Consider the following 13,166-nt stretch of genomic DNA (forward strand, 5'->3'; position numbering starts at 1 on the left):
AGGGAAAACATCAGGCACTCACTGCATCGATTTCCCTGACGCCGGCTGATCCCGCAGCTGCTATCCACTGTTACGAAGGGCGCCGCCGCCGAGTTTAGGATGGGCACCACGAAACTAGCCGCTTACAAGGACACCGGCCGTGCCGCCAGCGAAGGGGCTCGAATTAACGAGATGTCTTCTCTCGCACGCATACGTAGGCTTCTCTCTGACGCCTAGGTCAACTGCTGGCAACACACGGCTTGGCTTTTTTTATAGGCACCGGGTGGATCTTTACGTCAACAACGTCCAACCAGAAGCGCCGCTGGCCTTGACGTCGGAATCCTTCAACGAGGATTCACCACTGCGCAACGTTGCACCCAAAGACCAGGGATGTTGCCACGCATTGCGCAAGACTCGCCAGACTGGAAGGCGCCAATTGCTTCATCGGGCTCGTGGGCTGAGGGAGCTCGCTGTGCGTTGCGTGACAGACCGGCACCGCCGCTTGATGACGTCATTGAGTTGATCACGCCAGGCAGGCTTGATCGCTGGCCTTTGCAGAGGCACTGACGTTCGGTGTGGACTCCCAGGTGTAACAGAGTCTTCTGGGCACTTTAGGCATGTTAAGTACCACCAGAAAATATATTTTAAGTAAATATTTTCTGGCGGCAGTAGTGGTCATAATTTTTGTTTTATTTTTATAATGTAACATTCTCGTGGTTATCCAACGCTACAGGAGAATTAACAGACGCTGTAGTGACGCCGTACGAAACGGCGGGGTGCTGTGATCTTCAGCTAGTCCATGCAACGAACCCTACGATTAGGCATAAGTTGGAACGCTGACTAAAGCTACATGAAAAATTACAGATGTAGCGACACAGTTCGAATATGGCGCAGTGCTGTTACGTACGTTACAATTATTCATTAGTCAGGTGACAGAGAAAGAAATTGTCACAGCATTTCTTTACAAGAAAAAGGAATGAGTGCAATGATAGCCAGGAGCACAATGGTTTGTCTTTTGTGAGTGATCCAGGAAAGAAAATAATGCTGGGATGACGTCATTTGCATTTTTGGAAGCAAGGGGTCAAAACATCACTCTGCAAAATGATCACTGCCAAGTCTGCTTCCAGGAGACAGCGTCCAGTTGTCCCTCTTCAAGTTACTGACCCATTTCTAGTATATTTGAGGCCTCGAGCGTGGGAAACTGAACATAAAAAAACCAAACACTTTAACACCTACGCATTTTAAAAAAAAATAGGTGGTCAAATACCATCATCTCCTTGGATAATGCGTAAAAAGGAATGTAATTTTGACGTACTTATGCCTAAAATGTCTTCGCATCAACATTGTGGGTCAATCTGCAAAGTTCACAGCCATCTACAGGCCAGCATTTCATTAAAAAGCCCTTGCACCCACAGCAACAGACTATTCATGGTGGTGGCTTCCGGAGGACACCAGCGGTGTCTTCCAGACGCTTCGACCGCGCGCGCTCGATGCGCCATCCAACTCTCCCTAGTAGAGATCAGTGGTATCGACTGGGCAAAATCTATGAAGGATTCACGGGTTCCCGATGTACCTGCGGAGCTTTGCCCACTCATCATCGTTCACTCCGTGGATATGCTGTGAATCTTTATTGCGCAGGGGGTGTACACAATGCAATGAGCACACCTTCATGTCCATACATATGATGTTTATGCTGTGGCAAAAAATGAGTTATGACTCAGCCCTTTTAATGGATAAGGAGCAAACGACCAACTTGTTAATCCATTCACCTTATGCCACACCCGAAGCTATTCTACTCTTCTGCCACATAATACGCCTGTTAATGAAATTATCCATCAGCCATGATGCCCTTTTATATAAGGTTTTCTTTGAAAAAAGGCTTCAAGAATTGGTGGGCTACTATGTGGTAGGTTATTCTACTGCAACACAGAGTGCCTGGTGTGATTCCTGCACAATACCTAGGGCATTTTTTTTTGCCTCAACGTGCATGATAGGAGTGACCGAAATATGTGGCAGAAAGTCATTTAACTGAACTATTGCATAACATGGTAAAAATGAACAATGACTCGCAACAAACACAATAGAGGGTTCAAGCAATCACGCTTTATTTAATAATCACAAAGCTTTCTTCCCCCATGTAGGCATTCCACAGGTTCAGTTCTCTGGCAATCCTGCCCACGATCTCCATTGCCTCTAAAATAACAGAACATGACAGATCAAAACAAACAAAGCATTTTCTGTTCCTTTTAAACCACACAGAACGTCCTTGTCTCTGAAGAGTCTTGCGTTACGGAGAACCCACACAGTCACAAAAATTGTTGAAAGAAACTCGAAAGATTAAAACAATTTACCCCTAATTAACCTGGCACATACTCGTACGACCAAGAACCTCGTCTCGCTTAGCCAGTTTTTTTCGTTTTCGGCTTCGCAAAAAATTCCACGTTCCAGCACTGTGTGTCATGAGCACTACTTGCTACGATTCATGGATGTTGTAAACAGCAAAGTGACATTTTTCTTCTTGTTCTTCTTAGATCCGGGTTTGCCCTTCTGTCCATCTGCAAAAAACACAAATTGTTACAACACGTGCGACCAAGAAAAAGCCCGAGGCTGGCCCCAGTTCGAAGAATCATTCACACATGCCACGAAAAACCGGGCATATGGTAAAGCTTTAAAAATTAGAATTCAACCCCCCCCCCCTCAAAAAAATGAGATGAAGAAGGCAAGACTGGCTCCTGAAGACTAAAATCTGGCAATTATTCTGTGGAACAAAGAATGTCTGCCAATGCGATTGTGCAATTCCTACACATTGTTACCATGACATAAACATCTGGATGAGGTTGACAAATGCTTGTAAGTGAATATACAAAGAGGCTCACATTGCTCGTTTGTTATACAAAAAAGAGCCTCTAAAAACTTTCGCACTAATATGCCGAAAGAAAGCTTTCACATGCTTACATTTAGGTGCACATTAAAGAACCCCAAATGAGTCCAATTTTCAGAGCCCTCCACTAAGCAGTCTCATAATCATATCGTGGTTTTGGAATGTTGAAACCACGCAATTATTATATACCGCAGGAGTTTCTTTTAAAATGCAATTCATGAACATATCTTACTGTGCAACCTTCCAAGTTTGGTGAGCATGATTTATCAGAATCTTTGGATTCTCATTGACTTGACATCGCTGTTGTTTTCATTTAGCAGTTTTTGGTTGCACCTTTAAAGGGGGAGGTGGGTTGAAAAAAACTTTCTTGCTTGTTGACCTAGAGCAATGAAATTTGGCATGCATTCTCATGAGTGTCTTGAATATTGAAATATGCAGTTTCATCATGATACCTTGAGTAGTTCTCAAGTTACATCATGCTACGTGCTTCGACTTGTATGGTCTGCTCGTGGGAAGCCTAGCGCTGTAACAAAACATGCCAGGAAGCTGCAAATGATGTAACTCTTTACTCAAAAGAAGACTATTGAATATGACAATCTCAGAAATTTTTTATCACTTCTCTTTTTTTTATATAGAGATCATCATGGCTGCCTACACACATTGTAAGAAACAGTGTCATGTACAAGTCATCTTTTAGAAAAAAAACAGCCATAAACAAGAATTTTAAGATTGCCATACCTTCAAGAAATGTTTTGGGATTCCGAAAAAAAACTGCATCAAAATCTGTCCAGTCATTCCCGTGCTACATTTTCCACGAGCAATGCACAATGTCTAAAACACACTTGTGAGAAAAAGCCTGTCGAAGTGTTCGACGAGCTTTTCATGAACTTTCTTACTTTCTTGTTTCTCGTTGGATATTGATGAAAATTCTCACAGACACTACAAATGACCACACAGTGCTTCCAGAAAAATTTTGAGGCAATACCACAAATACTTCCCAAGAGACAAATTATTTCTTTATTGAACCTCGTGCAGGGCTGAGCATAATGTAAAAAAAAAACAGTGTTGAGAAAACTGCATTTAAAGTTTCAACTTTTTTTTAGAGACTCTAAGACACCTAAAAATTGTGATCTCAGGTTTATCTTGTGATATTTTACTTCCCAGGCATCTGGTCTCTGACCAGTGTGTCTTTGTTGCCTTATTTTTTTCCATAACCTCCTTTTCATTATTTACAATGAACAAGCATGGATTTCAAACCAAGTTCTTTGTATAAAGAAGTGGTGTGATAGGCATGACAGAAAAGATTGTAATTGAATAAGACCATATACTCAACTGATTACAAATATTTCTTGTGCTGAAGGTGTAATTAGCATAATTAAGTACTTGATTACAAATATTCACTGGCTATTTATTTATTTGGAGAGAGGTTTATTGCATAAGGAAAATGAATCGCACCATGACGGCCTATGCCTTCTTTCCAAATAACGAAGTTATCAGCAGAAGACTGGTGGCACAGGAATTTTTAGCAGTATAATTAATTACGCGAAACGGGCATGTAAGAATTCGTGCCCCCGATTAATACATGCTCTTTTGCCACACTAGCCGTGAAATGCATCATCATACAGCCAGTAGCAGAAACTCTAATCTACGAGGCTTTAATTGTTTCGGAACACTCATACACGTTAATGGTGATATGAAGCACGACTCCAAGCACGTCTAAATTGCATCACAAAAGCTTATTGACAGCACTCTATATGATCGTGGACAGTGCAGCCGGCGCGTAATGCACTTGCTGGCAGCGTTCAGTGACGATGCGCGAAATATGTAACTACGATGACAAAAAATCGGCGCGCATTGCGCTTCACATCGCATTTTCGAGTGGTGACGCGTGAACTGCTAGCCGCTGTTCCGAGCAATTCTTAGCAGTGAAGAGGGCTGGGGGGTGACAAGCTTTACTGTGTGGTCCACTGCTGATGCATAAAATGCCCGTATGTGGTTCAGAGGAGCTATAGAGTGATGTGCTTTATTCCTTGCGAAGAAGCACGTTGCCAAGAGAGCGCTAGTGCATCGTTCCTGCCCGCAGTCTCGCTGTCGGCACAGTTAGGGCTAAAGAAGACTCCGATGACATGCCGCGCTCGTAGACCGCGCGCCCGCTCGTAATAACCTGATCGCACATCCGCCTACTGCTCCTCACTAAAGCGTAACTATACCTTAAGTGATCATCGAGCCGTGAACACGTCATGAAGTAGCTATTTTCAAGAGCCACGTCCTTGCGACGCAGAAGCAGCAGACGACAATCTCCCGGAGCGAGCATCGGACCAATGGCGAGGCGAGCTGAGGCAACATGGCGGCCATAGCCAATCAAGGGCCTCGAAATGACCTTTAAACATTTGCTTTTTGTGCACTTTTTTTTAAAGGGAGGAGCCAGCTGAGGCGGGAAAGTTAAAACACGGAGAAATGCTGTTTTCGATGAGCCCAAGAAGCCGGCTTCCGGCCCCGCCATCGCGAAGCCGTAATTTTTTGAAAATCGCAGTTTTTTCGCTATTTCCAGAAAAAGATTTGCTACTTAGGTGGGTGAAATGAATTTTCTGAAGCACTTCTTTCTGAATGGTGTTCAGCGTACATATTTTGAAAACAGATAGAAAAAGTGTTCCAGAAACTGAAAACTTGATTTTTAAAAAATTGATTTGTTTGCCATTTTTCGCGATCCCAAATTCGCCTCCCCCTTTAATTGAGAGGCGACAGATTGCACACAGATTCGGCGGCAAGTTTAACCTCTCCAAGAAAGCTAATTTGAACTGGGCACACGACTGAGTTAAAATTGAAGGCAGACAGGTGGCATGCCAGAAGTCAAATGAGGCTCCCCTCACCAGGCGACTGGGCGCTGTCGGCATGTGAAGCCGCCGATGCGGCTGCAGCAGCATTCAAGGCCTCCTCCAGGGCCAGGCTGAACGACTGGCGGTACTGCGGCACGGGACAATGTTCCTCGTCATCGTCGTCGTCAGAGCCCGCTGCCGCTCTAGGCGCAGGAGAGGGAGACTCTCTCACTGGCAGTCTGCGTTGAAAGCCGACTACTGCGCCCGTGTTGCGTGTCTGCAACATCTGCGTTGAATGAACCACACCAACATTTGTTGTTACACACGCAGTTTAAACTCTGGACAACTGTCAACTAAAATTTGGTGACATCAAATGTAACATCTTGAAGTCACACAGAGTTCACGGTTAATAATGCCATAGCTACATCTCACAGGAGCACTGCGTAGCAGTTCTCAAATATGAGTCTATGCAAGTACACTACCTTATGGATATGGTAGCTATGGACAATATATTCATTAACCCCATTATAAAGGTTCACACACACAGTGCTTAGGTGACGGAGCATCTGCACTTTCGACAATTCTGAAGGTGCTAGAAACTTTTGAGACTGTCAGGCTCAATTTGGGCCAGCTGCCGTTAGAGTTGTTCTTTGGTCTATCATGTAAGCGATTTAACCATGTTATATGACAACAGCATGTTCCGTGCACTACTGTAAGTTCAGTAGTAGGCAGCGCATTGCAAATTCAGTCGAGGCCACTTATAACGAACCTAAGCATGACCTGGCATCCATTCGCTGTATCCCAAAGTTTGAAGTAAATGAAACACAGCTTTAAAGAGTTGCGAGTGAGAAAAAAATTTATCTTTCTCACAAGAAAAGTCTGTAATGCACTTGTTTTGAAGAGCAGAAGCGATAAGGGTGGTCTTGAGTTTACCTGAAGTAGTGGCGTACTTTTCGCCAAGGCCCGTGGCATATACAAGCTGCCTGAGGCTATTAATGTAGCCAATTGCTACAAGCACACTTGTGAACACTGGATCCAAAGTTTTCTCGTCGTTATCTGATTTCTCTAAGTCACTCATGCTGCACGCTTCATTTACAATGCCCTCATTTGTGCACGGGTCCACAGTGTTGGCATCATAACCAACCATAATGAAATCATCGCAGATGTCCGACCTTTCCATGCCGATGGCGTGCTGCCACGAAAGCTACCAGAGTGGACCTGTTCGGAAGCTTCAAGCTCAGCGACAGGCCCGACCTCAATGAAGTCGGCCTCGTGAAAACAGTTTTGCATACATGTAGCAGTTACCTCCGCCTACGAAGCCTTCACCATGCCTCTCCACAGCTGAATACCCGAAGCGGCAATTTGGCTGCTGGATGGTTAAGTCGTTACGGGCCAGCCGAGCGGTGGCACTTTCGACGTTTTGTTGAGCGGCAAAAAAAAACAACCAACATATTCTTAACACAGCGCGAAAGGCATACCATCCGCCATCCTGACCACACATGCACACCAGCAGCGAGCAAGACACGCAAGCATGACGCAGAAGCCAGAACACGTGTAAGTACTCTGTGCGTGTTTCTAGCGAGAAAAAGCAACATCTGAATTCGAGCCAGCATCGCCAACCTTTGGAGCGGAGCAGAACAGTGGAGACGGGCAAGGAGTTGCGACAGAGAAGGGGAGGCAGGGGAGCATACAGCGGGAAGAAGGCAGGCCAGGTAGCCTGCTTGAAAACTCCACAAAATGCACAACTTGCGCGTAGGAAAACTTGGGAGAAAGGTCTGCGTGTGCCAAGGTGAAAGAAAAAAAAAAACGTATTGTGATGCCGGTAGGCTTGCACAGCCCCCCCAACTTCAATAATTCACGATTTGTTCTGTGAAACAGTAGATTTTTATGCTTCCACGTGAGTGGAGGGCATGCTGATACCCGTGCCACACGGGCATAGAAAATGACATTTGGTGGCGAAGGCCCTCAGTTCCCGAATGACATTTGTTTCGCTGGCACTGCTACACGTCCAAAGCGAATGACATTTGACTTGATGATGTCGATCGCAGCACCTTCCAAGTGAGCATTGGGGGAATAGCAATAAAAAAATAAACAAGCGTTTACAAGCTTCATACACACCATATAATCATTAAAAGTAGAAATAAGCATATTACGCTGTCCTAAGTTATAGTTGCTTGCTTTGTTTTACGACGTTGCAGCCGACCGTAGCAACCTAAGCCAACACTAGTCAGATCCACAGCGTAATTAGAAAATGGCGCCTGTCGCATCGCACCTGTCGCATCTCTCTGAAGAAGATGTTCGCAGAGTTCATTTTTTCACGGCAGCACTTGTGTGTTTCCGTCCAAAGCATTGTGCTCAAGAGCGAATAATTCTGGAGCAGAAACGAGTCATTATGCGCCAGCTTCAGGACATTGAACTTCAATTAATTTCAAACCATTTCAACCTGATCTTCGTATAACGTTCAAAGCACTTTTTTTAAAGTTTAGTGCAAATAAAAGACGGGAAGTTTTATTTTTAGCTGAATATGATTTGTTTTATTTACTTTGAGGTAAATCGCACTTCGCGAGCTGTGTCGTCGAGAGTAGGCATTTCTCAGTCAACTGAGTTCTGGCGAAGGCATTTTGTGGCGAATGGCATTCGGACGAATGCCATTTCGTTCGCTCGTGTGGAACCGCGCGAATGGCAAAACATCTGAAGGCATTCGGGGGGTAAATGCCATTTTCTCAGCCCATGTGGCACGGGTATGAGAGTACTGCGAAGTGAGCGAAAACAGGTCCTAAACACAGAAAGAATCACGAATAATACAAGATGATGGGGTGGCGCAAGCACACGCATTGAAATGATGCCACAATGATCTAGACATGACACAGACGCAGACGATTGGGCACAGTTGGCGTTAGACGATGTTGGCAGAACATCTGGTCACTACAGACTGGTGAAGCCAACAATAGTGTAACCAGCGATCAAAAACCGAGGGGAGACCAGTCCGCACCCAACCAGTCTTCGAAAGATCGGTGGCGTTGTGAAAACATGTGCTTCGTTTGGTGATGCTCAGAGTAGGGGATAGAGGGGTGCGTAACAAACAAAAAAATGCTCGGGGAAGAGCGACAACTACAAGGCTGCCGAGGCAAGGCCAGCATTTAACAGTGAAAATCTATGGGCACCTCACAGGTGGCTTAATGACGGTCAAAAACAGGGTCCTGGAAGGTCACCGCAGCGATGGCCCTATTCACTGTAACCAATCGGCAGCGCTCAGACATTCACTGTAAGTGAGAATTTGTGCCATTAAAATACAGTCTACCTACTTACGATTTCCCGGACCCTCAAGGGCCCACGAAAATGCCCGGAAAATCGGGCTGTCCAGAAAAACGAATACATGTGAAAACACAGCTTTTTTTACAGGTGTTTTTCGGTGATGGAGAGGGTCACGGCTGGAGTACAATATTCTCGTAGCGATCTGGCAAATACATTGTTCAGTTGGCTATGAAAAAAGCCATTTACTTGTTAGTTGGCTATGAAAAAAGCCATTTACTAAAAAAATAAATATAAAGGTCGAAATGGCCGGCGCTAACTTGTTGGTCAAAACTTTGGCACAAAAATGTCACTTATTTTATTTGGTATGACAATCCACTTGCTCGCGGCGCTGTTGCAGTACACCGATGACAGCGTGCCATCGGTAGTACCCGCGTCAACTCCAAGCTCGATGGTTGTGTAGGCGCTGCCTCTTCGATCTCGAGTCGAAGTAGTCAGAATCGTCCGTAACTTGATGAATGATTTCATCATCTGTCAATTCCGCACACAGCTCGAGGTTTGTCAACATCGACAAAACCCTCAAAGGTTATCCCGGCGGAAATCGAAACGCCGGCAGCGCGCAGATCATCGATGGCAATGTTTGCAGATGGCCGTCTCGGCCAATTCGCTCGATAAAAAATGCAGCGCCAAACAGCTAGAAACTTGGTGGACGTTGAGGATTCGGAAGCGTGAACGCTGAAGATTGCGCGCAGCAGCACACAATGTACCGCAGAGCTGACAGAACACCATGTGAGCGAACACAGTTTGACCACGTGTTTTACTAGTTTGACTACGTAAAAACCAAACTATAGGACAATTAAAAAAATGCAATGAAAAGTCAACACTCGTTTTATATACCAGTCTAGGCAGAAAAAAAAAAAGTGGAAGTCTCATAAGAATGGGCAGCTGAAGTCAAAAGCCTCCTCTACCATTGTAAGCATCAGAAGAGGCGCCGTTGGGCAAGGCTAGGCAAAGCCATTTTGCCTCGGTTATCTGCAGCCAGTCTGCTGTTTTCTTTTTTCTATTTCTTTTGGAAATTAGTGGTAGTCAACAGCACTTTACGATACGCTTTAAGAAAACAGTTATCGAGTATGCCAGGCACACAGCAACCTGGCAGCACAACGAGAATTCATTGCATCGGAGAAAAGCGTCCGATATTGGAGGAGCCAAAAGCAGCGCATAACATCCTTCAGCAGCCAAAAAGAACTTCTCGTGGACGAACTGCAGTGCACCCCTTCCTGGAAACGCTACTCACTGAATTCAACGGGAAGCTGCATGCAAGGTCGCTACCCATAACAGCGGAGTGCATTCGCATGAAAGCTCTTGAGATGGCGCGCGACTCTGGGCTCACGAGGGTGCTAATCAAGAGATTGCATCGTGAGTGCGCCGCTTTATGAAGCAGAAATGCTTTGTGTTGCGACGGCGTACTTCCGCCTTTCTGCAAATGTTGCATCAGTAACGCATTAGATGGAATAGAAGACGATGCACACTGGGACATTACTAGTGAAAAACAGACATCATCAGACTCAAGTTCGGACGAGAAGTAGAAATGCTTTAGGTTGAGACGGCGTACTTCCGTCTTTCTGCAAATGTTGCATCAGTAACGCATTAGATGGAATAGAAGACTATGCACACTAGGACGTTACTAGTGAAAAACAGACATCATCAGACTCAAGTTCGGACGAGTCTGAGTGACAGCACTTTGTGGCCTTCTGGCGTTTACACAAGATTAGTGGCGAAATGTCACCACATTGCAGCTAGTTGTGTCGCGTATTTACCAAGGTAAGGGTGCGCCGCGATACTTTGCGATTTTTCAAAATTTCGTTTTCGGAGATTCAAAGTATGGGGCGACCAACTTATATAGCTACAGCTGGCAATGAATTGGTGTGCACTAAATTGCAGCGACTGCGGTTTTGAGGGTACAAAACACCCAATATGGCATAGTTGACGCCAACTTCAGAGTCAGCGGGTAACCCCAAAAAGTCTGGAAAATTGGCTACCGTACCCCTGAAACTGAAAATACTGTTACGCAAAAATGACACGAGGCGTGCCTATTTAAAATCTATATTCAAACTAATGCGTATGGCGTCGACTAAGATGGAGGACAGCACGCACAACCGACAGACCACTTCTTTGTTGCCGTCTTCTGACCGCTGATATGTCAGCTACGTAGCATTACCCCCCGGCGGTAAAAGCGCCGTCTCGGTGCACATTAACTACGTTCTTCAGTAGGCAGGTGGTAAGGTTTTAGCCTGCTGACGTGCACAACATCACTGGGTGTGGTTCCAGGCAGACTTGTGGTCTCAGATGCAGGAATGATTTTATAGGTGACACGGTTACTTGGTGGATGATACGGTAAGGACCCATGTAGCGAGACAACTTCTCTGATAAGCCAACTCGACGAACTGGGCACCACAGGAGAACAAAAGAACCGGGTGAGAAGTGAACGTCAGCATGCCGGCTGTCGTAGGTGGCTTTCTGGGTGGCTTGCGAAGCCGAAAGTCTAGAGCGGGCGATCTGACGTGCGTGGTCGGCACGAGCAATAGCGTCGCGTGCATATTCAGTTGACGGCGTTGTAGTGGTTGGAAGTAGGGTGTCGAGTGGTAACGTCGGATCACGGCCATAAAGCAAATAAAAGGGTGAATAACCAGTGGTGTCGTGGCGCGAAGAATTGTACGCGAAGGTCATGTGAGGTAGCGCCAGGTCCCAGTCATGGTGGTCGGAAGACACATACATCGCGAGCATGTCCATGAGGGTCCGATTTAGCCGTTCGGTAAGGCCATTTGTTTGAGGATGGTAGGAAGTGGTCAGCTTGTGGTGCGTCGAGGAAGAGCGCAGAATATCGTCGATTATACGGGACAAAAATGCGCGGCCGCGATCCGCGAGTAATCGGCGAGGAGCGCCATGGTGTAGGATGACGTCGTGGAGCAAAAAGTCCGCAATGTCAGTAGCGGTGCTAATGGGGAGCGCTCGAGTGATGGCATACCTAGTCGCGTAGTCTATAGCAACGGCGACCCACTTGTAGCCCAATTTCGACTCGGGAAAATGACTGAGAAGATCTACACCAACATGAAAGAAAGGTTCGGTTGGGATGGAGATCGGTTGAAAAAGTCCAGCCGGGGGCGCAGTAGGTCGCTTCCTACGTTGGCATTTATCGCAGGAGGAGACGTAACGGCAAATGAAGCGGGCGAGACCACGCCAAAGCAAGCGGCGTCGCACGCGGTCGTACGTCCGAGATACACCCAGATGACCAGCAGTTGGTTCATCGTGAAGCTCGTGCAGGACGGTTGAACGCAAATTTTTCGGCACGACAAGAAAGAGCTCAGGGCCATCTGGCTGGAGGCTACGAGGGTACAGCGTGCCATTCCGGAGGACGTACATGCGAAGTGACGTGTCGTTCGTAGCAGACTCGAGACGGTCAATAAGTTGTCGCAGAGAAGCATCACGACGTTGTTCCTCACCAATCTGAAGAAACTGGGACATTGACATGACGCTGTGGCTTGGCTCGATGTCTGGTTCGTCGGGCTGATCAACAGGGTAGCGGGATAAGCAATCGGCGTCCAGATGGAGACGTCCAGACTTATAAGCAACCGAGTAGGAATACTCCGGTAGGCGTAATGCCCAACGACCAAGTCGTTCAGTGGGGTCCTTCAGAGAAGAAAGCCAACACCATGCGTGATGATCTGTGATGACACGGAAAGGGCGGCCATACAAGTAAGGACGGAATTTCGAGACCGCCCAAACAAGGGCGAGACATTCCCGTTCTGTTATAGAATAATTGCGTTCAGACTTAGGAAGCAGATGGCTTGCGTACCCGATTACACGGTCGTTGCCCCGCTGAATTTGCGCCAAAACTGCACCAATTCCGTGACCACTCGCGTCTGTTCACACTTCTGTAGGAGCATCAGGGTCGAAATGTGCAAGAATAGGAAGTGTGGTTAGAGCGGTGATTAGCTGAGAGAAGGCGTCAGCTTGAGGAGGGCCCCAACAAAATGCAACGTCTGGTTTGTGAAGGTCGGTGAGTGGCCATGCGAGTGCCGCAAAGTTTTTCACGAACCGGCGAAAGTAGGAGCAGAGGCCCACAAAACTGCGAACATCATGGACAGAGCGTGGGACTGGGAAGTTTGTTGCAGCGCATACTTTCGCCGGGTCTGGCCGTACGCCGGCAGCGTCAACAAGGTGACCCAATACGGTAATCT

General features: G+C 46.4%; 1 protein-coding gene across 1 annotated transcript in view; it reads right to left on the bottom strand.

The window, feature by feature from the left end:
• Nucleotides 1-2,062: 2,062 nt before the first annotated feature.
• The window catches only part of LOC119175636 (E3 ubiquitin-protein ligase RNF10), an 88,097-nt gene continuing 76,993 nt past the window's right edge, over nt 2,063-13,166 (bottom strand). The window contains exons 14-15 of the mRNA XM_075885425.1: nt 5,731-5,962; nt 2,063-2,534 (exon numbers count right to left, since the gene is read on the bottom strand). Of these exons, the coding sequence (XP_075741540.1) occupies nt 2,446-2,534; nt 5,731-5,962 (321 nt within the window). The 3' untranslated portion in view covers nt 2,063-2,445. The remainder of the gene's footprint in view (nt 2,535-5,730; nt 5,963-13,166) is intronic.

This window comes from Rhipicephalus microplus, unplaced genomic scaffold (assembly GCF_043290135.1).
Source record: "Rhipicephalus microplus isolate Deutch F79 unplaced genomic scaffold, USDA_Rmic scaffold_141, whole genome shotgun sequence".
NCBI classification, from domain to species: Eukaryota; Metazoa; Arthropoda; class Arachnida; order Ixodida; family Ixodidae; genus Rhipicephalus; species Rhipicephalus microplus.